General features: G+C 34.9%; 1 protein-coding gene across 1 annotated transcript in view; it reads right to left on the bottom strand.

Moving 5' to 3' along the window:
• Window positions 1-27,433, bottom strand: part of LOC109054006 (alpha-1,6-mannosylglycoprotein 6-beta-N-acetylglucosaminyltransferase B-like) — a 101,056-nt gene that overhangs the window by 42,748 nt on the left and 30,875 nt on the right. Inside the window, exons 4-8 of the mRNA XM_042720907.1 lie at window positions 21,573-21,682; window positions 18,982-19,055; window positions 13,773-13,940; window positions 11,461-11,625; window positions 4,160-4,329 (exon numbers count right to left, since the gene is read on the bottom strand). Coding sequence (XP_042576841.1) covers window positions 4,160-4,329; window positions 11,461-11,625; window positions 13,773-13,940; window positions 18,982-19,055; window positions 21,573-21,682 — 687 coding nt within the window. The remainder of the gene's footprint in view (window positions 1-4,159; window positions 4,330-11,460; window positions 11,626-13,772; window positions 13,941-18,981; window positions 19,056-21,572; window positions 21,683-27,433) is intronic.

Here is a 27,433-nt window from a genome sequence, read left to right as displayed (position 1 = left end):
CACCAGAGACTGGGTTTCCTCCTTTGTGATGCTTTGCCAGGCCTTTACTGCAGCTGACTACAGCTGTTGTTTGTTTGTGGGTCTTTCTGCCTTTAGTTTTGTCTTCAGCAAGTGCCATGCATGCCCAGTCGGGTTGAGCTCAGGAGACTGACTTGGCCTTTACAGAATATTCAACTTAGAGATTCAAATCTCTATTCTCCTGGATTGCTTTTGCTGTATGTTTAGGTTCATCGTCCACTTGTACTATGAAGCGCTGCCCAATCAACTTTGCTGTATTTGACTGAATCTGGGCAGAGAGTTTATTCCTATACACTTCAGAATTCTAATGGTTAATGTCACTAAACACCAGTAACCCAGTGCCACTGGAAGCCTTTTTTCTTCCCATCAATCTGGTACAGGTTGATCTTAATTTCAGCCATCCAAAGAATGCTTTTCCAGAAGTGGTCTGTCTTTTTTAGATGTTTTTTGGCAAAGTCTATTCTGGCCTTGTTTGCACCTTGTGGTGAACCCTCTGTATTTGCTCTCTGTAGTCTTCTCTTGATTGTAGACTTTGACAGTGGCACGTCTACCTCCTGGAGAGTGTTCTTCTCTTGGCTGGATGTGGTGAAAGGGTTTTTCTTTACCATGGAGAGTATTCTCTGATCGTCCATCACTGTTGTCCTCCGTGACTGTCCAGGCCTATTTATGTTGCTGAGCTCATCAGTGCATTCTTTTTTTCTCAGAATGTACCAAACTGTTGATTTGGCCACTCTTAATGTTCCTGCTATCTCTCTGATGGATTTGTTTTATTTTTGAAGCCTAACAATTATCTTTTTCACCTGTATGGAAAGATCATTTGACCGCATGATGTTGGTTCACAGAAACAGCTTCTAAATGCAAATGGCACACTTAGAATCAACTCCAGACCTTTTATCTGCTTAACTGATGTAGAAATAATGAAAAAATGACCCACATCTATCCATGAAACAGCTTTTGAGTCAACTGTCCAATTACTTATGGTACCTTGAATTACTTATGGTCCCCCCACAAATTAAAGTTTAGAGTGTGCACTTTAATTCCATATTTATATAACTGTAACTACTTGAATATGTTTTGCCTAAAATAGTAAAAATTGTGCCTGTGTCCAAATATATGTGGACCTGACTGTACAGGTACATTATACATATACTCATATTTATTATCTTGTGGAATGAGCCTGTCCTCCAACAAAAAACGACCATATAGGTCGTTTGTGCAAGCACCTTATTACGACCTATATTTACATCTTAAAGTTAAGCGTCCTCTAGCGGGCATAAAAATAATGACAGTATCGCGTCGCGTCTGTCGTTATGAAATGACGTATAACATCATTACCAATCAAAACGCACGTTTATTTAAATGCAATGTGTGGACTTTTTACACCGATCTCACAGTAATTCGTACATATTTTACTAGGTGGCTTATTCATTCGAATGACCACACCTAACCCCACCCCCTAAACCTAACCCTCACAGAAATCATGCTAAATTATGATTTATTGAGCATATACATTTTACCTGCACGTCCGTCCTCTGGGATCAAACCCATGATAGCATGATTGCATATCAAGGTATAATGCAATAATCTACCAACTGAGCTACACGAAACACAAATCACAGTGCAAATAAAAGAGTACAAAACATTAATATGAAAACGACCTTTTGCCGATAGGGGCTCAATTGTAGTATATGCTCTGATGGGTCGTATTTCAGGGATTTGGACAAACGACCTATACGAGCTTATTAGTTGGAGGACAGGTTGTGTGGAACAGGAAGTCATGGCTGGGGAATCATGATCATAGTCACCCTGGTGTGCTAAAAATATAAAGATGAATGGGAAATATTCTTCAGAAATATTTTGCTCATAAGAATTTCTAAGGGTGCCAACATGCATTGGAGAAAATAAAAATGTTTATTTCATTGTGAGATTTCTTAACTTTCAATTGTTTTACTTTAATGCTTGGTTAGAATTTTGAGAATGTTTTGAATAAAAGATCAAAAGGATAAACAACGCAGATTTATTTTCACAGCCGCCTTTGCTCATGTTTACCAAGGGTGCCAATATTAGTGGAGGGCACTGAGGGCAAGGCTGCATAAAAAACTGAAATGTGATTTTGTTCTGTTTGATTGATATTCTTGACACTGGAGCTTTAACGGATAAATCATTAGTCCACATTACCCCCCAAACAACAACAACAACAACAACAACAACAACAAAAAACATATAGTCCAGAGGTTTAAAGAGTACCTGAAATCCATACTTGAGTACAAGTACAGTAAAAATGACTCTGTTACAATTTACAAGTCACCAATTTAAACACAACTTGAGTAAAAGTCTTATAGTATCTGATTTTACCAGTACTTAAGTATTTTACTCATACTGAATAGGCTCAAAGATGCACTAGTCCTCAATACCTAAGAGAAATGCCAGTAAAGAACAAGAAATAGCTGGTTTAATAGAAGAGCAATCCCATATATATTTTCTAAAGTCAATATAAAACTGAACGCCTCAAAATTGCAATAAATCAAGGTTGACACAAAAGCCTCTTAAACATCTACAAACACTGAAGTCTCACTTAAGCTCAAGTATTTAAAAACTGCATAAGTAAACCAATATCCTTCAAAAAGGCCTCAGCCATGTCCTCATCCCATATATGAAACACCTGCGATTCACAACTACCAGCTAATGCATTCACATTTGTATGAAGTAGCCTTGTTGATAAGTGTAAGTGTGTGAGAGCAAAACACACAGACATAGGACCTTCAAAGTTGTGTAGATCGCGGTTTCACATAGCTGAAATAAACCTCTGGAGAAAAAGTTAGGTGTCATGCAAAATGTAAGGACTAATTGCATTACTCATTACAAATGTATTAAAGAGTACATATACATATTCAAAAGTGCAGTCCACTAGAGAGTAAAAGTTGCTAATACCTTTGATTCAAAGTAGCCAAAAGCACAACAACAACATTTTCACTAAATTTACTCCAATACTTTACACCACTGATATAGTCTTTATAGTCTGTAATTGCTACAGTATAACTGCATAGCCTACCATATGTTTAATGTACAATCATTAGTAAAGTAGCAAAATAAACACATTCAGGTTGATACAAGATCCTGATCTCACTTTAAATTTGTACTTGTGATGATGGCTGGCTGTATATTATACTTTACTTAACTAATATGAGATTTTTTTTTTTTTCAGCACTATAGAAAGTGATTTTTTTTTTGTATGCTTTCCATGTAAATGTTCACATTTCTGTTGCAAAAAAAAAAAAAAAAAAAAAAAAAAAAAAGAGAAAGAAATTTTTTTTACTGCATTTCTCAGGAGAAGGTCAAACGGGTTGTTGTCCAACCTGAAGCGAGACAGAAACCTGTTGTCATGGTGCTCCAGTTTTTCAACTAATTTAAATTCTCTAGGAGCATCCAGAGACAGTAAAGTTCAGTGTTCGACGTTGCCATTTTTCTTCCTGCAATTTATCAAAGCCTTCACCACAACGTTTATTTGGTTCCAAGCTCATATACATGATTTAACAGTTTACTTTGTACACATACCACCTTCTCGTCAACAGTTTGACAAAGTCAGACTGATTACATGCTCACATCCAAGCAGGTGTCACCCCTAGGGTATTTCATAATAGCCTTCTCTTCAGCTCTAATAAAAAACTACAGCATTGAAGACAAGTACAAATTAAGTGCTTTAAAATCTTTCAAGGATATTTCGCATGTAACTCGTGCAAACACAATCAGACTGTTGTATGCATATGGGAGCTGTCCGTAGTGCTGAAACACACTCTTAGTACTGTATGTAGGAATTTAAATTTGCATTTGTTGTTTCTAGGTTACTCTGTGCCTTAGGCAAAAAATCCAAATAAAATAAAACTTGCAAAGTATAGTAGGGTTAGGTTAAGGTTAGGGTTAGGGTTGTTAAGTTGTTGGCTGAAGTTCACTTGATGGCCACCGTTGTCGGTAAAAACAAGAGTTTCTGATTTCTACATATATTTGATCACATTTCAATGTCACTGTCAAAACAATACAACTGAAGCACTCATCTGCACAGGTCATCAGATCATAAATAGTACCAAAGCAAATGTTTGGCTTCTTAATATTAATAAAGTAAGAGCATTATCAAGAGACTCACCCCTGCAGTTCTTTGACTGAGAGTGATATCTTGAGGTTATGTCCCAGCACATGAAGGGTGGTCAGGATGTCTGCCCATTGAACCATCTCTCCGAGCGGGCCACCCTTCAGCACTTTTGGACTGAACACATCACCGGATTCCTCTGTCAGAAAGCCCACATGCACCAGGATCTGAAAGGAGGGGGGAAAGAGGTTTAGAATAGCATATTACTTTATTACTCATAAAACTATTTCTGCAGAATAGTATGTCTACTGTGCACATTATACTAAACATCTGTAAGCACAGAACGATAACCTACTAAATTAGCCAAAATCAGCAATTTGTTTCCAGTGGGATAAATTAATTAAAACAAGTAGCAGTTTTGACTATCAACAACACTAATACAAGTACATACCAACTAGATAAAGACTCAGCCAGACAAAGTTAGGATTTACATTTATGCATTTACCAACTTTTATCCAAAGACTTACAGCATTCAGACAAAGTTTAGGATTTTTTACCTAACATGTGATTCTTAAACAAAGATAGGAAATAAAACATTACACATCACATTATTTTTGTATCACAACACAATTTAAGTTAAGTTTTAAAAACACTTCACATTATATTAATAAAAAATTTTTCTATAATAAAATTTTATATTTTATTATCTAATACTTAAATTTTAAAAGAATTAATATATTTAAACATTATATTTTATTTTTCAAAGCATTAAGCTATGTTGTGCAACTTACACCACACTGTAAATTGAAACTGTAAACCTACTGATATTTCAGAGGTGTTATTTTACTTGTGTACCAAACTGTTTTGTTTTGTTTTATTATTTAACTTAATTTTATTTAATTTAATTTTATTTTATTTTATTGTGAATCATTTCACTCAGTCTCTGAGGAAATGTCTGATATAGAAGATACAAAGCGGACCAGTGGCAAATAAAAATAAAAATCAGGCCTTTTAAGTATAATGGCAATAAATAAATACATAAATAAATTGCTTGTCTACAAGACGACCACTGGCGTGGCACCAATATACCTCAACTCACTAGTTCAAACTTGTGCACCCTCCAATGGTGTCTTGTGGTGCCATCCCAAACAGGTTCAAAATCACTCTCACGGACCTTTTCCTGGACTGTGCCCAGCTAGTGGAATGACCTCCCAATCTCATTTCGAACAGCTGAGTCTTTACTCATTTTCTCACCTTTTTTGCCAGCACTTGACCAACTAATACTAGGAGTTACCTTTTTTTTTTCTTTTCTTTTCTATTCTATTGTATTCTTGAAAAAACATAGCTACGTGTTCTGTGCTAGACTAACTGAGACTTGTCATGGCACTTGTATACTGTTGTTGTTCTCTCGCTGGTCTGATTGCTTCTATTGTTCTCATTTGTAAGTCGCTTTGGATAAAAGTGTCTGCTATATGATTAAATGTTAATGTAAATGTAAATAATCAGGGCTTTTAAGTATAAAGGCATGGTCAAAAAAATCTTTATTATGTGGATTTACAGTTCTTCCAGTCACCACACAAAGTTGATAACACTTGCCCTTTTGACTAAAAGGAATATGTTTTCTAAATTTCAGATGAATATCTGTACTCAGTCTACATATATGAAAGAATAAAAAACATATACTGCTAAGTGTTTATTCCTGAAAGCAGTACAAATTTACTTTAGTATTTCAATCTCTTTCAGATATAAAGAATAGATACGACCCTCCAAAAAAAATGAAAGATTACGTTAAAGTTGTGTTCTTACAGAAGTCTGTATGAATACTACAGCAAAAGAAAAAAAAAAAAACTCCAAATGAAGTATGAGCTTGTGCAGAGATGTAGGTAAGGGGAAGGCGAGACCACAAGAATGGATAGTTTTTTAGGACTAACATCAATCTCAATACAACTGCTCCGATACACTGAATGTAGCAACGATAGCCAGCTAGTGAAGCAAGACATATAATGCAACATGCATGCTATAGTTTGTTGTTGTATATATATATATAGTATAGTTATATGTTGTATATATATATATATATATATATATATATATATATATATATATATATGTCATTCGACATTTATATATTCATCGCATCCAAAATAAAAGTCTTTGTTTACATAATATATGTATGATTACTGTGCACTGTATATTATGTAAATCTAAATACACACACATACAATATATATTTAGAAAATATTTACATGTATATACATTTATATATTTATATGCCTCTATTTTATATTATATAAAAATATATTTCATAGAAAAACATAAAATTTTTCTTAAATATATACATGCATGTGTTTGTATTTATATGTACATAATACATATACACAGTATACACAGATATATTATGTAAACAAAAACTTTTTTGGATGTGATTAATAACAATTAATCATTTGACAGCACTAATATATATATATATATATATATATATATATATATGTGTGTGTGTGTGTGTGTGTGTGTTTTTTGTATTTTTATTTTTTTTTTTTTCAAATGTCAAACTCCTCTCGAAGGTTAAAATGTGTATAATGCTTTTTTAATTTCATGTTCACAGGAAATATTACTATTTCATGATTTTGTGGTGCTTTCTATACATCATTCATGACATATATAAATATAATATAAATAAATATAAAATATAAAATAAATATAATATAAAATATATAAATATATATAAATTTCCAGTTAAAACATTTAAAGTTTTTAGTTTAATATCGATATAAAAGTCAGTGATTTCTTTTTGAAAACATTTATTAAATTTTGTTGCCATTATAATATTACTCTTCATAGTATAATTTCTTTCTTTTTTTTTTTGTATAAGAATATTCTATAGTGTCTTTATATTTTATAAAGAATGCTTTGTAAAGGTATCACCATATTTGGGGATGAATATCTCTCTAATCCTCCGCCTACACTTGTCTAGGTCTGTTACGGGATTTATGTATGCCTATTCATGCAGCACCAGTATACTTTGTATGCATATCTATTGGCAGCAGGAGGGTTCTGTCATTGATGAGTCTTATTGAATGGTGGTGAATTGCAAAGTTGGCTGTGAAGTAGAGTGCTAGATTGAGTTCTGACTGAAGGGCTCCTCATGAATGATCAAGTGCACTAGTGACGTTTCCAGTCAAAACATTAACATTTATTAATTTAGCCAACACTTCAAGTTAAAATGGCTAAATGAGGACTGCTACAAACTAAAGTGATTTTTAGGAGGCAGAAACATAAGAACAGTACAGCATATTTTCAGTTGAAGCCACATTATTGTTGCCTTGTCATTTTTGTTTGGCCACACAAGACATGTCACTGAATGTGAAGAAATGAAAATTATGCAGTCACCCACCTTAATGTTTAATTGAGGGCAAGTCACCGAAAGGTTTAACACTAGAACTACCCGGAATTCTATTAACTACTAGAATGGCCATAGCGGTCATTCTGACCATTCATACTAGACTGAACTGAATGGCACTTTTGTCATATTAAATTTAGATTCTAAGCTTCTTTTGAGGTTTAACAATGAAGCTTTGAATGTCTGTCGTCATATTTTATGACGTCATTACCCAAAATATACGGTATTTTATGTCATATTTAATTGTGTAAGAGCTACATAGACCACTCCCGAAGGTGCGTGCCTCGCTTTGTGTCCGGCAAGCGGGAGAGCAAAAGTTTTTCACAGCAGTGAAAATGTTGTATTTGGAAGTCTAAATGCAAACAAATATGAACTGAAGCAGAATATTTCTGTAGATAAATCATTTTTGAATGTGAATTTCAGGAATGATTACATACGTCTTTTTTCAACACATTTTACTTTTGTACTTTACAACGCTCTGGAGTTATTTGAAATGTTTGGATCACATGAATCGCAAACATTTCTATGCAGCCACCACTGGAATCATGATCCATGAATAAATGGATCTGTTATGATAGTATAGGTAATAATAAACATTGTCACCTTGGGGAAAGAAAAAAAAAAAAATCACATTAATAGTTTTGTCGGGGCTAAAATTTGCCTATACGCATTAGATATAGCATTACACTAGGATAAAAATAATAATAGCCATTATTATTATTATTATTATTATTATTATTATTATTATTATTATGGCTATTTTGTCATAACATTGAAGTAGGCTATTATTGATAACAGCCAGGCTATAGTCTTCCAGCCTAACATACCTGGAATCGTGGCAAATTGAATGACAGCACTTGTCCACCCCGCTTTTTTACGAATGGGAATTTTACAATATAATATAAAAACAACTAGAACAAAAGTTGCTAGGCAACAGTGACGTGCATCTTCAACCGTGGGAAAAAGTCACAAAAGCAGAAATTATACGCCGTTTGTAATGCGAACGGTCAATTTGACCGCTTTGCCCATTCAAGGTAGAAATAAATAATTTTTATAAAATAGCAACGTTATAATAAAATATGCACACATTTAGGAAAAGTCAGGGTATTATAGTTATATGGGTTTTATTTCAACAAAGTTATTACATTTCAAAATTTAAAAACGGTCAAAATGACTGCCTTGGTAGTTCTAGTGTTAATGGATCAGCACTAATCGGCAGCAGACTGTGGCTAACTTTTGCTGTTTGTTTTCTTTCTCTTCATTTATTCTTATGTCTACATATTCATCCCTCAATATACTGTCTTAGCATACGTATACCAGCCATGTGATATTGAATTGTATAATTCTGTAATATCAGAGGCTGTGCTAAAAGATTCAGAGGCCTGAATAAACCAGGGCATTGTTTTCCTGTGGATAGTTAGTATTTAATCACATAGTCTTTACTGTTCAAATGTTTGACTGAAAAAGCTGAACTGAGTATCCATAAGCAAAGAATCTTTTCACCTACCAGATGCTTTAGTGTGTGTGTGTGTGTGTGTGTGTGTGTGTGTATAAAGACAATGATAGTGTATTTATAGTTTTAATGGGGAAAGCAGTTCATTTACTGAACTTACAGATGTACTACTATTTTCATCTAGAGGGTTTATTGAGTGAATGTCACTGAATGTAGCTTAAATGAGTAATGCAACTCAAATATTTCAAGGTATTTCAGAATGAATCATGAAGCTCATCGTCTCATCCTAGGTGTTTTTTTTTTTTTTTTTAGCCATTCACAAGAATTGTTTACATGGTGCAAAAGTATGAAAGAGTTGCATGGCCTCCCCTGAGATGATGACAGACTGACACCTCTGAAATATTTGTGTGTAACATTTCTTAGCATGCTGATATACTACAAATGACACTTTCTTTGAAACAAGACACGAACTGACACTATTTCAGCATCACAAACTACCCTAACAGTCACATGTCTATTGTTTTTCTGCCATTGCTTTAGAATATGTATTTAAAACAATATTTATCACATTTTTATCAATTAAATTACAGACAAATGATGTTTGGAGATAGTGAGCTAACAGAAGAGTGAATTTTTTTTTCTACTGAAGCTGAATGATGGAATATCATAGAATATTGGAGTCCAGACATGGACTCAATTTCTCTATCTGTGGTTTTCCAATAAAATCACTTTCAATGAAAATGAATTGCTGATAAAGTGATAGATGGGAATAGAGGCCAAGTACATGATCAATACTGTTTTTGGTGAGCTGCTTCAGGAACTTTATTTTCCCTCTCTGTCTAAAACATAATGTTTTCATTAATAAATAACATATATCAATTTTTGCCATTAATTAATTTTATTTGTTGCATAATTTTATTTTGATTGACAGGGACAGTACTAGTCTGTGCTTTAAAGAATTAAAATTATTATAAGTATACTTTATTATTAATATATGATTACTAACTATTAAGTATTAATAAATTATTAAATTACCCTTTATTATTATTATTTTTATTATTATTATTATTATTATTATTGTGATTATTAATAATCATATAAAACATATTTAATAATTAATCATTTAGGTATAATAAGGTTTCATTTGTTAAAATTAGTTAACAACATAAGTTACATGAACTTACATACATTAAATTAACCTAGGTTAATCTCAATTTTAAAACATTTACTATTTATATTTAACAACAAAGTTGTATCTGTTGGCATTAGTTAATGCACTATTTTAACTAATTTGAAGATGTTATTATTATTATTATTATTATTATTATTATTATTATTATTATTATTATTATTAACTAACATATGCACATTGTTAGTCTATGTTAGGTAATGCATTACATAACGTTGAAAAATGAAACCTTATTGTAAATTGTTACCATAATTTGGTTGGACAAGATACAGCACACTGTACATTAAAAATAGTTTTGTTGTAATAAATTGTAAATTGTGTATATATATATATATATATATATATATATATATATATATACATTAAATTTACATTTAGGTAATGATTTAGACATCTTTATTAAACAAAATACTGCTTTGATACTAAATATTTTATTTTAGTACTAAATTCTGTAGTTTATGGAATACAATATAATAGTTTGTGGAGTCATTAAGGATCCAAGATCATTAAGTGGAATTGATTCTAAGCCAAAATAATTAGATTCCTTAAGATTCTCATCCTACACATGGAAAACACAGTCATCTGGTAATCTATATCCATTAATAGCTGTAGGCAGATTCAAACAAAACTGGCTTTTACAGAATGTTAAATGACTCAATAGGGACATCAAAGGTGCACCAACCAAAATAAATGTTGTAAAAGCATGAACAAAGACGAATCGACAGAGAAACAGTCCGTAATTAAAAACTACCACATGGGAAATCTGTACAACCAGCCACTACAAACATATTCACAAGCACCTGCAATTATCCTACAATTACCAGTCAAACTCATAAGCAGCAGACTTCACCTACAGTAAACAGCTTTTTCATGGTCACAGTCAACCTCTTCACAGAAAACCACTTCTCTAAGTGACAGAACCAAGAGTGTGTATCTGATCTGTATCTCAATGTGAGACTGATTTAATTTAATCCACAGTTTTTCATTCAGGCTTGGCTCTAGGACAGGAAATGAAAATAATCAGTCTGTAAAGGCTTATTTTTATATGATTTGTGAAAAACCGAACGGTACAAACATTACCACTAATCATTTTTTGTTGTTGTTTTTCTATAATAAATGTTCCTATTCAAACATTTTTTTTTCTTCTTTTTTTTTTCAGAGAAGGTTACGTAAATGTGTGTTTTGCAGACCTATTTTTTATGTTAATACCATCCAAATCAAATATGGCTATGTTTTTCTTCTACAACCTTTCACAAAACCACAACCTTCTACAAAATTTCAAAAAAAAAAAAAAAAAAATCTTGGTGACAGCTCACCCTCTTCTGCACTCTGTACTGACTGCGCAGTCGCTCGTCAAGTCTACGTGCAGCTGCAGCCCACTGCGCAGCCAATCTGCGCATACGCCTCCTCATGAAGCTTAAAGATTCTTTGCCCGAACCGACCCTCTCCAACAGTAGAGACAGATCTGAGCGGAAATATGCCTATAGAAAGAGATAAAGTTAGAGAAAACAGGCAAAGAAGTGTATAGGTTGAATTTGTGTCCCTAAAAAAGTAATAAGTGCGGACATTGCACTGACAAAACAAATTTATTCATAAGTACTATTATACCTTAGAAGTACACTTTAGTATACTCTACTTTTAAAAATAATACTTATTATGGAAATAATATAGCCTACTTTAAAAGATGTGTGAACTGAACATTATATTTTCAGACGCAACTGCATATTAAATATAATTGTAATTACACATTTGCAATAATGAAGTTGCAATTTACTGCATTTAATTATATAAATATATTTATAAATATACATAAAACCGCAATACTGAGTTACACACTACAATTAAAATTAAAATGAAGTATTTTCACATTAAGTGCCCTTTTATTTCATTAAAGGGTTACTCCACCCCAAAATTAAAATTTTGTCATTAATCACTCACCCCCATGTCGTACCAAACCCGTAAAAGCTTTGTTCATCTTCGGAACACAATTTAAGCCATTTTGGATGAAAACCATGAGGCTTGTAACTGTCCCATTAACTGCCAAGTAAATTACACTATCAAGGTCCAGAAAAGTATGAAAGACATCATCAGAATAGTCCATCTGCCATCAGTGGTTCAACCGTAACGTTATGAAGTGACAACAATACTTTTTGTACACGAAGAAAACAAAAAAAGCAACTTTATTCAACAATTCGTCTCCTCTGTGTCTCTCAGCATCACCGTAGCACCATTTTGGAGAATATCCACTGAACGCAATCAGCTTACGCTATTCTGTGTCAGCCACGACACAAGGATAATTTTTCTATGTGTATTTACGCTTTGATTTGAATGAAAACTGCGCATCTGTGCAGCACGGCTGAAACAGAAGAGCGGAAGCTGCTTGCGGTCAGCGGATGTTCTCCAAAATGGCTTCTACGGTGATGCGGAGAGACACAGAGGAGAGGAATTGTTGAATAAAGTCATTATTTTTGTTTTCTTCATGTACAAAAAGTATTCTCGTCGCTTCATAACTGTTTGGTTGAACCTCTGATGGCAGATGGACTATTCTGACGATGTCTTTCATACTTTTCTGGACCTTGACAGTGTATTTTACTTGGCAGTCTATGGGACAGTCACAAACCTCCCGGTTTTCATCCAAAATATCATAAATTGTGTTCTGAAGATGAACAAAGCTTTTGCAGGTTTGGAACGACATGGGGGTAAGTGGTTAATGACAAAATTTTCATTTTGGGGTGGAGTATCCCTTTAATATTAGGTTACAGTATGCTACTTTTTTTAAACATACTTTTAAGATTTGAAGTACACTACAAGTGGACATTCAATACAAATATGTACACTTCTTTTCACAAGGGTATAGAGTAATATGTTGTTCTGCCAATCTAGTATATTGCTATCAAATGACTTGCTACTAAACTCTGAATATCTTTTCGAATATAAAACCTGTAAAATCCAGTGATTCGTTCTCAAATGCTCAAAAGCATGTAATTAAACACAACCTAAATGAATTGACTGTAAGTGGTATGTGGACATGAAGTCGAGGTTAATCAGGGTTTTGCAAATGAAAGAACTGTCATTTTAAAATAAGCGATTGTGGCGTATTTCTAAAATAGTTCAGACGCATACTGGTAATAGCTGTGTGGAATTTACAGAGGTAATTTTGCTAGGCAGGAAAACGATACAGTATTTTATGCCTTAGGGGAAAAAATGAATAAAATTATATCTAATTTCAGTCATATCCGGGCTTAGAGGCATTGTGAATAACAGTTAAACAGCTGGAACTCTCTCACTTGAAATAACACACTGTGAGAGTAACTAACCAGGTGAACACACTTAGCTCACATAGTGTCTCTGTTCTATAACTCACTAAGTTGCCTTGCTTTCTACAGCCTACTAAGTCAGAATTCTGACTATAATTAAACCTGATTTGGAAAGGTGTATAGGTAACAACTTGTTTGTTCTAGGATTGCCTTTCTGGTAAAAGATACCTTCAATACTGCCTATGTAGACAACTTATTGGGTTTTGGAAAAGAGCCATGCGATCTCAGCCATAATCACACTTCACTAACTCCTATATCTCTCTGTTCCAATTAATTCAGTGAAGTGATTATTGACTCTTTCGGGAACTCACCTGTCTTTTTGGCAGGCTGCTTGTTGTGGGGTGACTGCTTTGATTCCTCCAGGCCAGTGGGGGGCAGAACCACTCGACTTCACTAAGGTAGATGAGGAAAGAGCAGTCTGAGCCATCTACTCCATAAAAGGAGTAGCAAGGGTCCGATGTCCACCTGGCTCTCATCCACTAGAAAATTAAGAGATGAGTAACAGTTAAAAGTTGTCACTAATTTGACATTTCACTGAGAGGACAGAGGAGTGATACCTGAACAGAGTGCAATAAGAACCATCAAATGAACAGTTTTCATTTATAATTTTTTTTTTTTGCCTTCCGGTTTGTTATCATGCAAGCCTCACATCACCAAGTATAATGCCAAGCATTGGATGGATTGTGTAAAGCAGTGGTGTCCACTCCTGCTCCTGGAAGGCCAAAGTCCTGCAGATTTTAGCCCCAACCCGCACTAACACACTTGCCTATAAGTTTCTAGTGAGACAGAGGACCTTGATTTGCTTATTCAGGTGTGCTTAATTAGGGTTTCAGCTAAACTCTGCAGGACAGTGGATCTCCAAGTACAGGTCTGGACACCCCTGGTGTAAAGCATGCCAGCACTGGATTCTGGAGCAGTGGAAACATATTCTGTGGCATGATGAATCACCATGGCGAGTCTGGGTTTTTGACATTTGCCTGGAGAATGTTACCTGCCCGTTGTACCAAATGTACATTTTGCAGTAATAGGGATAATGTCATGGGGCTGTTTTTCAGGGGTTAGGCCGCTTACTTCCAGTGAAGGGAAATCTTGATGCTTCAGTATACAAACACCAGAGACATAATGCACAATTTTGGCATCATGAACAATCGTGGCGATTTCTGTGATCGGGGTTCCTTTGTCGTACAGTTAGAGAGGTCCAAAGACACAGTCTTGTGACCAAAGACAGCCTACGATGATTTTCTGACAGTGTCAGAAATTCAGCATGATCATTGCACAGTGTTTGTTGTTATAACCCATGTTTACTAACCAGCCAAGTAAAATGCAACATGAAATCAATGTGACATGGCACTAAAACATAAAACTGTATACCTCAAGCTCTTATCATTTCCTCTTTCATGGCTTACAATTTTTTCAGCACACATAAAAAGTACAACTGCCAAACATGATTTGTCATGCTCTTTTTGTTTACCACTAACAATATTGTGTTTACTGTTTACAGTATTAATGTATTTAGAATATGCAACAATCCCTCATAGTGTAATGGTGAGGTGTCCAATAATTTTGTCCATATAGTGCATTTCCCTGCATGGGAACCTTGACATTGTTCTACCAGCATTGGGGCCTGATAAAGAGCGTGGTGATCTTTAACGAAAAAGGTCGAGTCAGTTCAGGTCTAAGGGTCTTATATATGCTGAGTTCAGTCTTCACCTCAATGCCTCAGCAAACCTTTACAAGAGCATAGCAAACTGAACTCTAAGTGCTTTCATACCCAGCTGATTAAAAAATAAAAATAAAAGTATATGCTTTGCAAGCAAAGATTAGATTGATTTAGGTACTTTCAGGATTTGTCTGGAATGGGACTGCTGAACAAACATTTGACCTTACAGAAACTCTCATCCATACAACAGCCACTTCACAAGAATAATGATGGCGTCATACTTATCTAAATCAATTCAGACTTGAGTGACTGACTAAACAGAGTGTACAATTCTAACAGTCCTTTCACACCAAATGTGAAGAAAAACACAAAGTGTTTTGCATTTTTTGTATGGTTGAATTTAATTAGTGAAGGTTAGCAGCAAAAACATCAGTAAATAAAGTGAGATAAAGTCCACAAAGACTATTTGATGTATTATTTAATTATTGTTTCATAAACTTCAGTGTTTGCATTCATTTCGAGAAATATTGAAACTGTTATTACTGGACACTGCTGCTGAAAAATACTCCTTTATGGTTTCTTATCTGTATCTGCACATTGTGGTCATACATTTTAGTAGTAGTATAAGAGTAATGAATGTAAGTATAATGAATTGCCAAACAAATTCTTGCATTTTTTTTTTTTTTTTTTTGTGGAACTTTGTAAGGTAAAGTGAATGCAGCAAACAGTTGCACTTCCGTGCACTGTATTTCAGCCCTAGAACCTGTTTCTTATTTGACTGATGAATCGCAATATAACTTTTAATGAAAAGTGAATAATCAGTGAAAGTACAAATATTTATAATGTTTACAAAAGATTCCTATTCAAAAAACAACAACAAAAACAGTTTCAACAAAAACATGTCTGGATGTGGTGTTCTGCCTCCATAATATAGCAATACAGCACTCTGAGGCAGTTGTGAGATCTGCACTGTGTAAAATGCACTCAACACAGATTTTCAGGGCTTTTTTGAGCTGTTGCCTGATCTGCATAATTAATTTAGTGAATCAGGGGCTAAAGCAGGGCTGACATCACATGCAAATAAACAGCTTTCAGTGGGAGCAATTCATTCTTAATAAATCCCCCCTGTATGCATTAACTACAATACAAATCATTAAATGCATCATAATTATTTTAAACTTTTGACAGCCCAAGATTTTGTTTCATAAAAACTCACTTAATGCAATGGGGAAAATATGCAAATGTAAAATGTGTGCTAGAAGAATGTCCATGCAGGTAAGTGTAAATATGTGCAAAATAGAGACAGAAAAAGATTAATGTCTTACACAGGGCAAACGTGTGAATGATTGCTGAGTAGTTTATGTAAACAACTTGTTTACCACAACTTACATACAGTATGTAGTTCATGAAGACTAAAGAGCTCATGAACTGCTACCATTTTATTTTATAAGTAATTTTCAGGCTTGCGCTTAAAAGCGTGAAGTACAAAGACAACAACAGTTTCAAGTGCTTTGTCTTCAATGCCAGTTTCAGCACATTAGTGCCACCAAAAGCTCTGATATGGGATGGGATTTTTGTACTGAATATCCACATTGGAGTGAAAGGACCATAAGACTAAACTCCATCTAAAATCACCTTAGTCATCATAAATGCAACCCAGATTGCAGTTGATGTATCCAATATTCACAATACATTTCTCATTATTCTGCTAGAAATATAAAATTAAGCAACCCAGAGATCTCAATGTTGAATTAACTTTTTATTTGGTGTCTCAAAGGTAGCATGGGTGATTTTGGAGAGGCTAGCAATAGCAAGCTAGGGCTGTTTCTCAATATGCGTTCTTTAGCGATCTTGCGTCCTTGTGTTCTCGCTATACGTCATCATTAACCGTCGAAGTTCAATTCCAATTCTCAAGAACGCAAGTACAGAGGACGCATGGAAGTGTCCGGATGTGTTCTTGATATCGAGGATGCATCGAGTGCATACTTTGATAGAATCGAGCCGTTAGAAATCACAGAAGACGCTGCGCGCCGCCGGTGTACGGAAGCCTGTAAGCTTTAAACTCGCTCTCGCAAATGCTTGACGGCTCTTAAAAATAAACATTTATCGTTTGTTTTACTTAATTTTAATAAAGATATGAGACCTGGAGAAAGTCTGCAGTATTTTCTATTGGCACAATAAAATGAATCTTAACATAGTCATAGTTACAACAAATAACACTGTAAAATAAAAACGTTATACAATTATATGTAAATAATATCTATAATAGTATAAATGTTTTAATAAGTTATGAAATTTGTTTGTAATGTTATGTTATATTTATGGTTCATTGGCCGCTGCTTATGCTGTGATTATGCGGTCCGTTAAGCAAGAACGCAGCACATCTCAATACTCGTAATGGTGTGTTCTCGCATCCTTCCGAGTTCGTTCTTCCAAGGAAGCTTAGCAAGACCGGTCTCCACGAGAACGCAAGTCAGTTCTTTGCGTTCTTGGAATTGAGAAACAGCCTAGCTTTGAAAGCATGCGTTGGGTTGTCTGGGGTTTGTCCCGTAGCTAATTTTACACAATTATTACAACATTTGTCTAAAAGGGGTTTTATTTAATGAAAAATTTGCCTTATTAAACAAACTATTATTTTTAAGCTTTTTTTTCCCCTTCTTTTCTTCTGGGGCTTGAAATGGAGGAATTTGAGTCAATACTGCTAATTAAACAATATTTTGCTGAATGTGTTTTTGTGCTGGCACCTTTGCTGGTTTAGGCCTGTCATGGCTAAATAAAGATGACAATAAAACCACCCGTAGGTGGCAGAAAATCCCTGTTTTAATAAATTATTTATTGAATCATTCAAAACAAATGATTCGTTCAAAACGGCTGATTCTATTAGAAACTAAACAAGTGAATGGACTGTTGAATCACTGGCTCACATGATTCGTTCAAAAACAGATTCATTCAAGGAATGAAACACAGCTTGCTCTACACTGTTGTTGAAAAAAAATTGCATATTTATGTGCTGATATTCAGAAAAGTATATTGCGTGTGCAATGAATATAAAAACATAAAAACTCATACATTGGTATTTTTATTATAAGGGCATTCTAACTGCATTCTAATGGGCTTCATCGCACAATTACTGCTTCTGGACTCTCAAGATGTGTTTTTTTTTTTTTTTTTTGCAAAGTCGTGACATTAGTCAGCTCTCCTATCGTCTCTTATGTCAGGGGAATGTCTTCAAATTCTAATCAAGGAAAAATCATACCTTCTGTTGTCTTCTTTTTAAAGAACTTCAGAAGTTGCGCTTGAACCATTTTGCACAAAAAATGACGGAAACTTGCTTCAGCTTGTAGCAGCTTGTTACTGTACCGAGTTCTGATTGCCCAATTGTCATTAAATAGTTTGTGAATTATCATAAATAGAGAAATTTACATGATAAATTTTACATAAAACACAACATTATTCATCTAAAGGGGATGGTTAGGGGGTGGTGGTTTCACGAGGGAATGCTTTTTGTCATTTTTTTCCACCAGGGGGATGCCACCCCACCCTCCTCAATTCAAACCCTGGTTATACTTGGCTTAAAAGCTGAGCACGTTTTGGTAAAGTGTCTGGCATGGTCTGATTCTAGAAAAGGGAAGAAAAAAAAGAGAGAGAGAGGACAAACTGTACTCAAACAAACAAAGGAAAGAGACATCATCTAAAAATAAAACAACAACATCATCAATCAATGAAACAGCTGTGAAAACACTCCATTTGTCTGGTGCCAGTGTTTGCCTCCACCAATTTCCTTTTATCTAAGGTAACCAAGAAATAAAAAGACCAGACATAAAGGAGTCTAAGAAAAAAAAAAATCTCTGTCAACTCACATCCACTTTACTAGCGCAATCCGGGTACCTGGGATCCTTCGGGACTTCGCACTGGCCTGTAACTCCATCTTGCCCTGTAGATAAAAAGGACAGGCAGTCACAGTTTGACAGCACTCTTCCACAGTACAGTATCCTTATTGTGGAACACCAGTGGGATCCAAATTCTTTCTGTTTTAATGAGGCTTTGGAAAAAGCCCTCTGTATCTTCTTCCATTTCCTCAACTTTCTTTAAGCTTGCTTTATTAAGCATTATGAAAGTGGCCTCTTGCCCTCGTAACTCTTAGTTGTGTGCGTGATGCTTGCTCTGGCCTTTGTTAAGAGCTCTGTACTGCTTTATGTTCAGTTGGGTAGAAAAAGGGAACAGAAAATTGCAAACATCCCCTTGCCTTGATTAATAAACTCCCATCTCTCACTGGTAGCCGGTCCCAGTCAGCCTAATTAACGAAGAAAGAGGTTGTTCTTTGTACAACAGGCTACTTCTGATCCATCAGGCGTGCTCACAGAGAAAGGAATTATGGGCTATTCTGCTTGATTATGAAAAGATACTAAGCAGCCGAAAAACACCCTTGAACTTTCCAAACAGAACACATCCAGTGACTCCATGTGTTCTGTACACACATGGAACATTGATTTAAGAGATTCACTCCCACATCCTGCACTTTTTATTCCTTAAACTTTCAAGTTTATAAATGCCTATTGAAATCTATTTTGTTTGCAGTTGCAGATATCTTTAAAAATACAGTGGTGGCCAAAATGATTTGAACACTAGTATTTTCACCAGCTAAAACATGGTTTTAAGTGTTAAGTGTGGTATTCAGTTATAATCAGTTATTATTGGTGCTTAATAATCATTCTTATTAATATTAGTGTTGAAAACAGTTTTTTTTTTTTTTTCACTGCTCAATAATTTGTCAACATTGATAATAATAGGCAAAGTTTGTTGAGCAGTAAATCAGCATATTAGAATGATTTCTGAAGGACCACATGACACTGAAGACTGGAATAATGTCGCTGAAAATTCAGCTTTACCATCACAGGAATACATTACATTTTTAAATATTTTCGTTTACACTTTATTTTAAGGTCCAATCCTTGCTATTAGCAGTCCATTAACTATGAGTTTTGCCTCAATAAACTCCTAATTTGTGGCTTATTAAAAGTTAGTAAGTTAGATGTTGAGTTGAGGTATTGGGTAAGATTAGGGATGCAGAATATGGTCATGCAGAATATGTGTTTTATAAGTACTAATAAACAGCAAATATGTTAATAATAGGCATGCTAATAAGCAACTAGTTAATAGTGAGAATTGGTCCCTATACTAAATCATTACCATATATTCAAATCAAAAACATTTCTAATAACGCTTCACAATATTACCAATTATAGTACAGTATTTTTGATTTAAAAAAAAATGCATAGTAATACATTGAGAGACCCATTTTCACTATTAACTGGTTTCTTATTAGCATGCTTATCACTAGCATATCAGGTGTTTATTAGTACTGGTAAAGCACATATTAGATCCCTTAACCCTACCCCATACCTAAACTTAACAACTACCAAACTAACTGTTAATAAGCAGCAAATTAGAAGTTTATTGAGGCAAAAGTTGTAGTTATAGTTAGTTAATAGTGTGAACGTGTCCTCAAAAACATTTTATTGTTTGGGATTGTGTCACGTTAGCATATTTTCATTGAGAACAGGCACAGTCACTGGAAACTAAGAACATGATGTTTGACTTTAGAACAAAAGAAACTGCAATTGGAAAAGTGAAAAAAGTCATTAAAACACAATTAAAGCTGAGTATGCACAGAATCCTTAAGCATTTTACTCAAATGGCAGAGCAGAAGTAAGAATTCTGTTTGTCTTACATAAATAGTTTAAATAAACCTCCCACACAGCTTGCACATATGCTTGCTAAAAACCTGCTGGAATTCCACCAAACACTGTTGGCAAACTTTAGAGATATCAAACCCTACAGAGGCACTTGCTGTACAAATAGCGGCAAGAGATGACTGGCATTATAGCAATCGAGTCCAATCAAGGTGCATTAAATAATAAAGAGTGAATATGCTGTCCCGAAAAAAATAAAATAAAAAAAATAATGGATCCAAGCCCAGACCTCTTCATGTCTAACAGTGCATTTGAATGATTTTGGCTGACTAAGAGACTAAATTTAGAGTTTTTGTTGAGTTATTCAATCTTGTGTGTTATGTGTAGCTCTTCAAGGACCTTACAGACTTAATTATACTTAATTTGAGTTTAGACACAATGAAACACTAGTTAGTTAATTATAAATAATGGAAGAATTGGGAAATATAAAATACATATGGCTATCACAGCTCATAAGCTTTCTGATTGGAGATTTAGGTATCTTGGCAAATAGTTTGAAATATCATTGATCAATCTCTTCTGAAACTCAAGAGGAGAGTAATATGAGACCTTTAGTTACTCTGTAAAAAAGCAGGATGCTTAAGTATTAGCCTCCAACTGATTGCTAATTCCTATTTGGTTATATCTAAATCCTACAATATCCTTTGCAACAAGGAAATGTTCAGTCCTTGCCACCCAAACATAAATGATAGATTCACCTCTGGCGGGGATGTTAGTCTTCTTCAAAATCTGCTCCATTCGTATAGCCATGTCAGACACATTCTGTGCGATGGCCTGGATTCGCTCCACCAGACCCACCGGCTGGAATCTGGAAAAGTGAACAGGAGTAAGAGAGCAAAATGATGTGAGGAAACAGGGCTATTAGTTTGTTAGGGTTAAAGAAACAGTTCACCAGAAATGAGGCTGGGCTACTTTAATGATACTCTTCTGTTTTTAGGAAAGAATCAGATCAGACATTTTGCCTAACATCTCATTTTGAGTTCCATAGAAGAAAATAAGAGTTTAGAACAACATGAGGATGAGAAAAGTTGGTTTTAAATATGCAATATGGAAATGGAGCAAACCTTACAGTACCTTTGCCTAATGGATATGAGAAATTATTAATGGATGATTGTGTGTGTCTAATTTAAATTAAAATGCACCTACACATACAACAGCCTTGAGAAGAAACAAGAGTCTGAAGCGCCTCTACTGAAGCAAGTCTTTCTATTTATTGTTGAACTGAACTGCAACATCCTTGAATGGTATGATTACCCATTGGACATGCTAATTGTTTGAAATATGCTTGGAGCATAAAATAGCGATGCTTCTGCACTGACACCATTCATGTAGAGAGATAATGAAAATGACATGCGGCATGTTTAGGCTTGGCCCTGAGAGAAAAAACATGGTAGAGCAATTAAGTCGGTAGCAACTTAATTCCCTTGATGTTGACAGCATAAAAATTATCTAAAAGATTAAAAAGCTGGGTTAAAATGAAAGGAAACTTTGCATCATTTAATTGTCCCGAGGGTTGATTTTTATTAAAACAAAGAGTTTGCACTGTTTTGCTATTTAAATGTAACATTAAAACAGCTTTGGAAAGTTTTAACCATGTGTTCAATATTTTCAAATGTATTTCAAATGTCATTATGTATTGATTATAAGAATAATATGAGTAGCATGGGTATATTTGTAGCAATAGCCAAAAATTAATTGTATAGGTCAAAATTATATATTTTTTTTCTTGCCAAACATCATTAGGATATTAAGTAAAGATCATGTTCCATGAAGATATTTTGTAAATCCCCTACCCTAAATATATCAAAACATAATTTTTGATTAGGGTCTCAGTTTATATTAAGTGGCCATAACTACTATGTACTTACATTTAAATAATAATAATAATAATAATAATAATAATAATAATAATAATTTGGTACAATGCACTTATTGTGTACATACAGGTCCTTCTCAAAAAATTATCTTATTGTGAAAAAGTTCATTATTTTCCATAATGTAATGATAAAAATTAAACTTTCATATATTTTAGATTCATTGCACACCAACTGAAATATTTCAGGTCTTTTATTGTTTTAATACTGATGATTTTGGCATACAGCTCATGAAAACCCAAAATTCCTATCTCAAAAAATTAGCATATCATGAAAAGGTTCTCTAAACGAGCTATTAACCTAATCATCTGAATCAACTAATTAACTCTAAACACCTGCAAAAGATTCCTGAGGCTTTTAAAAAACTCCCAGCCTGGTTCATTACTCAAAACCGCAATCATGGGTAAGACTGCCGACCTGACTGCTGTCCAGAAGGCCATCATTGACACCCTCAAGCGAGAGGGGTAAGACACAGAAAGAAATTTCTGAACGAATAGGCTGTTCCCAGAGTGCTGTATCAAGGCACCTCAGTGGGAAGTCTGTGGGAAGGAAAAGTGTGGCAAAAAAACGCTGCACAACGAGAAGAGGTGACCGGACCCTGAGGAAGACTGTGGAGAAGGACCGATTCCAGACCTTGGGGGACCTGCGGAAGCAGTGGACTGAGTCTGGAGTAGAAACATCCAGAGCCACCGTGCACAGGCGTGTGCTTTTTTCCAGAAACAGCGGCAGAAGCGCCTGACCTGGGCTACAGAGAAGCAGCACTGGACTGTTGCTCAGTGGTCCAAAGTACTTTTTTTCGGATGAAAGCAAATTTTGCATGTCATTCGGAAATCAAGGTGCCAGAGTCTGGAGGAAGACTGGGGAGAAGGAAATGCCAAAATGCCTGAAGTCCAGTGTCAAATACCCACAGTCAGTGATGGTCTGGGGTGCCATGTCAGCTGCTGGTGTTGGTCCACTGTGTTTTATCAAGGGCAGGGTCAATGCAGCTAGCTATCAGGAGATTTTGGAGCACTTCATGCTTCCATCTGCTGAAAAGCTTTATGGAGATGAAGATTTCGTTTTTCAGCACGACCTGGCACCTGCTCACAGTGCCAAAACCACTGGTAAATGGTTTACTGACCATGGTATTACTGTGCTCAATTGGCCTGCCAACTCTCCTGACCTGAACCCCATAGAGAATCTGTGGGATATTGTGAAGAGAAAGTTGAGAGACGCAAGACCCAACACTCTGGATGAGCTTAAGGCCACTATCGAAGCATCCTGGCCATCCATAACACCTCAGCAGTGCCACAGGCTGATTTCCTCCATGCCACGCCGCATTGAAGCAGTCATTTCTGCAAAAGGATTCCCGACCAAGTATTGAGTGCATAACTGAACATAATTATTTAAAGGTTGACTTTTTTGTATTAAAAACACTTTTCTTTTATTGGTCGGATGAAATATGCAAATTTTTTGAGATAGGAATTTTGGGTTTTCATGAGCTGTATGCCAAAATCATCAGTATTAAAAACAATAAAAGACCTGAAATATTTCAGTTGGTGTGCAATGAATATAAAATATATGAAAGTTTAATTTTTATCATTACATTATGGAAAATAATGAACTTTTTTCACAATATGCTAATTTTTTGAGAATTAATTAAATACGTATGTTTTACATTGCACTTACATAAAAACCCTGCATGTAATTACATATTTAATTAATTTATATAATTACATTTATAATTACACCACTGACCCATCCCTTACACCTTAACCCACCCTTTAACCCACACATACCACCAAACCTGTCCCTAACCTTACTTGTATCCCACATAAAAAAAAAACACAATGAGTACATTGCACTTATTTTTGGATGTAAATACACACAATTAAATTCCAATTAAAATAAACAGTAACCAAGCCCACTAAAAAAAAATTACTAACCACTCCAATTATAATACTCATTTGTACAACTTTAAAGGTGGTTTTCTTAATATTTTGTTTTTCCAGATTCCAGATTTTGAAATAGTTGTATCTCAGCCAAATATTGTCCTATCCTAACAAACCATACATAAATCAAAGCATATTTATTCAGATTTCAGATGATGTATAAGTCTCAAGTCTCAAAAAAAAAAAAAAAAAAATTGGTTTTGTGGTCCAGGGTCACATTTTAAGTTATTAAAGTAAAAAATAATCCACAAAAAGTGTGAAACAATCTGTTACGTGGGGAGGATGACAGCAGAGTTGGAGTGAAAACAGGCAGGGTCGAGCACCAGCAAACAGTATAATCTAAGGCAGAGGCAAAAGAGTAATCCACAAACAGGCAAAGGTCAGGGCAGGCAGCAATCAATAAAAAAAAAAAAACTAGGAAACAGAACAAGGATAAAAAAAACACAGGTAAACTAAGGGGTAAATTATTCAATAATCAGCGATCTTGGGTGTGTGTGAGCAACTTTTATACTAGACCCAAGGAACCAATCAGAACATGACACATGCATCCAAGGAACCACAGACAAGGGTAGCACATGACAAGATCACATGAGAGGCAAGTAACACATGGGAAATGGTGCCCAGAGAACAAAAGCAAGTGAGTCCGGGCTCATGGCTAATGGAGTTCATGGGCACACCAGCTAGTGATCGTAACACAATCAAAAAACATTTCAGTATTTAAAGGTAGGGTTTGAAAGCATAAGATCCCAACCTCCCTGCAAATCACTCTCCAAAGCCACACCTCCAAAACACATGAACGCGATCCGGCAGACCAGAGGATAACAGAGACACGATGAGAGACAGCGTTGGTGGAGGACTGAATGCAACACTGTCAGATTACCTCATGTCTTATTCACCAGTGAGAAAACATTACAATACAGCATGTATAATATTACAATAATAACGCCTTCCATTCTCACTCGGTCTGAATAATGAATGCGCTGATGACATATCATGTCTGCACAAGATATGCAAATACATACGATGACAGGCAGGAAGGACAGCCTATCATAGCCCTCGGACTGAGGGATATGATTGGGTGAACATTTTATGGTTATAGGCCTTCAACAGATTATATATATTATAATCTAGATATTTAGACCACTTAACTTAGTGATTGCTATGGGGATGTGAAGAGACTTTAAAACAGCATAACAATAATAAAAAGATTTTTTTTTTTTTTTTTTTTACCAAATCACCTATACCTTGGCGTTAAGTATAAATAATTTGTGCAAAGTTATGAATGAACAGTTAGTGATGGGATACACAGTAATGCTACAGAAGAATCACCTATCCCTGAGTTTGAACACTTGAGTTTTTAGCTCAGATCTTTATCCATTATGCTTCACTGCCCCATAATGCTGAAAGACAAGGCTGAAATGAGCCTTAACAGAATTGCAGGTATTGGTTGAGTACTCCAGTACTAAAGTATTTAGTATTATCAAGCATCTGAACAACTGTTGTCCAGCAATAATGGCACAATTATGTGCAATACAGCATGCTTAAATTATTTTCATTATTTTAGAACAATTACCCAACAGTCAATTTACTAATATCTGAAAGTCAGTTTACTAATATTTGAATACAAAAATGTGTAAGACTGTTGATAGACACTGAAAATGGCCAAATTACAGTAGAATTATCTGCATTTACAACCAAATAAATGATTAAAATATTTGGCAATATATTAGCCCTTAAAGAATAAAAAAAGACAGAATGGTCAAATAATCAAAAATTTTCAAGTTCAGATGTTCAGTACTCAAGTAAAGATAGACAGACAGACAGACACAGGCAGACAGACAGACTGACCGGCCGACCGACTGACCGACAGACAGATAGATAGATAGCACATAGCACTCAAGCCGCAATGAGAATCTTGAAGTAGAGAATAATCCAAAGAACTCTTTGTTTCAATGTAAGCAAGAACTGTGACTGTACACATACCAGAGTTCAAATGCTTATGCATTTGCTTAAGTACAATTCAAACTAGTTCCTAGTTTACTTCAATTTACTTTGCACTATAACTTTTAAGTACAAAATCCTAAAAACAAAAACTAATTCAAAAAAAAAAAAAAAAAAAACCTGTCACTGTTGTCTCTGTACCCACTGTACTTTTCAAGCTTTGTACAATTCTAGTTATTTTTGAGTATATTTTTCACTTGCATCTAAAAGTATTTCAATAAAACCTCAATAGGTTTTATTTCAGGTATCTCAAGTGACTTGAAAAATCTCTTTCAGAGAGAGAAAAAATGTCTTTCAGCAAGCTTAAGGGATGCATTGTCATCTTTGTTTCACACCAAGAGCTTGATTTCTTTATAATACAGCTCACATGAACCGCCTGCAACCCCGTGCCCTGCAGCTACATCAGCAACACGGTGAAGCAAACAGCCCCCCTCTGTGAGCAACTCTGTCACTTCCAATAAATGTCACCTCCGCACGGCACAAAGCTGAACGCTCAGAAAAACACGCCATCTGAACCCTGACCTATCTGACTTCACACCCAAAGACAATAAAGTGTTCAGGCGGAGCTGTCACATGCATGTTTGACTTCCGCAATATCTGCACTGCGGAGATTTCTTTTTTTAGATACTGTCAGAGCTTTTTACCTCCTGTGGTCTTTCATCCACACCAATCAAATCAACTTTAGAAAAAACGTCAGTTGTGATTTTTCAGTCCAACAGACACATTTCAAAAACAGAAGTTCTAAGGCTTTGC

The sequence above is a fragment of the Cyprinus carpio genome, chromosome B3 (assembly GCF_018340385.1).
Source record: "Cyprinus carpio isolate SPL01 chromosome B3, ASM1834038v1, whole genome shotgun sequence".
Classification (NCBI taxonomy): domain Eukaryota; kingdom Metazoa; phylum Chordata; class Actinopteri; order Cypriniformes; family Cyprinidae; genus Cyprinus; species Cyprinus carpio.
This window is presented reverse-complemented; position numbering and strand designations above follow the sequence as displayed.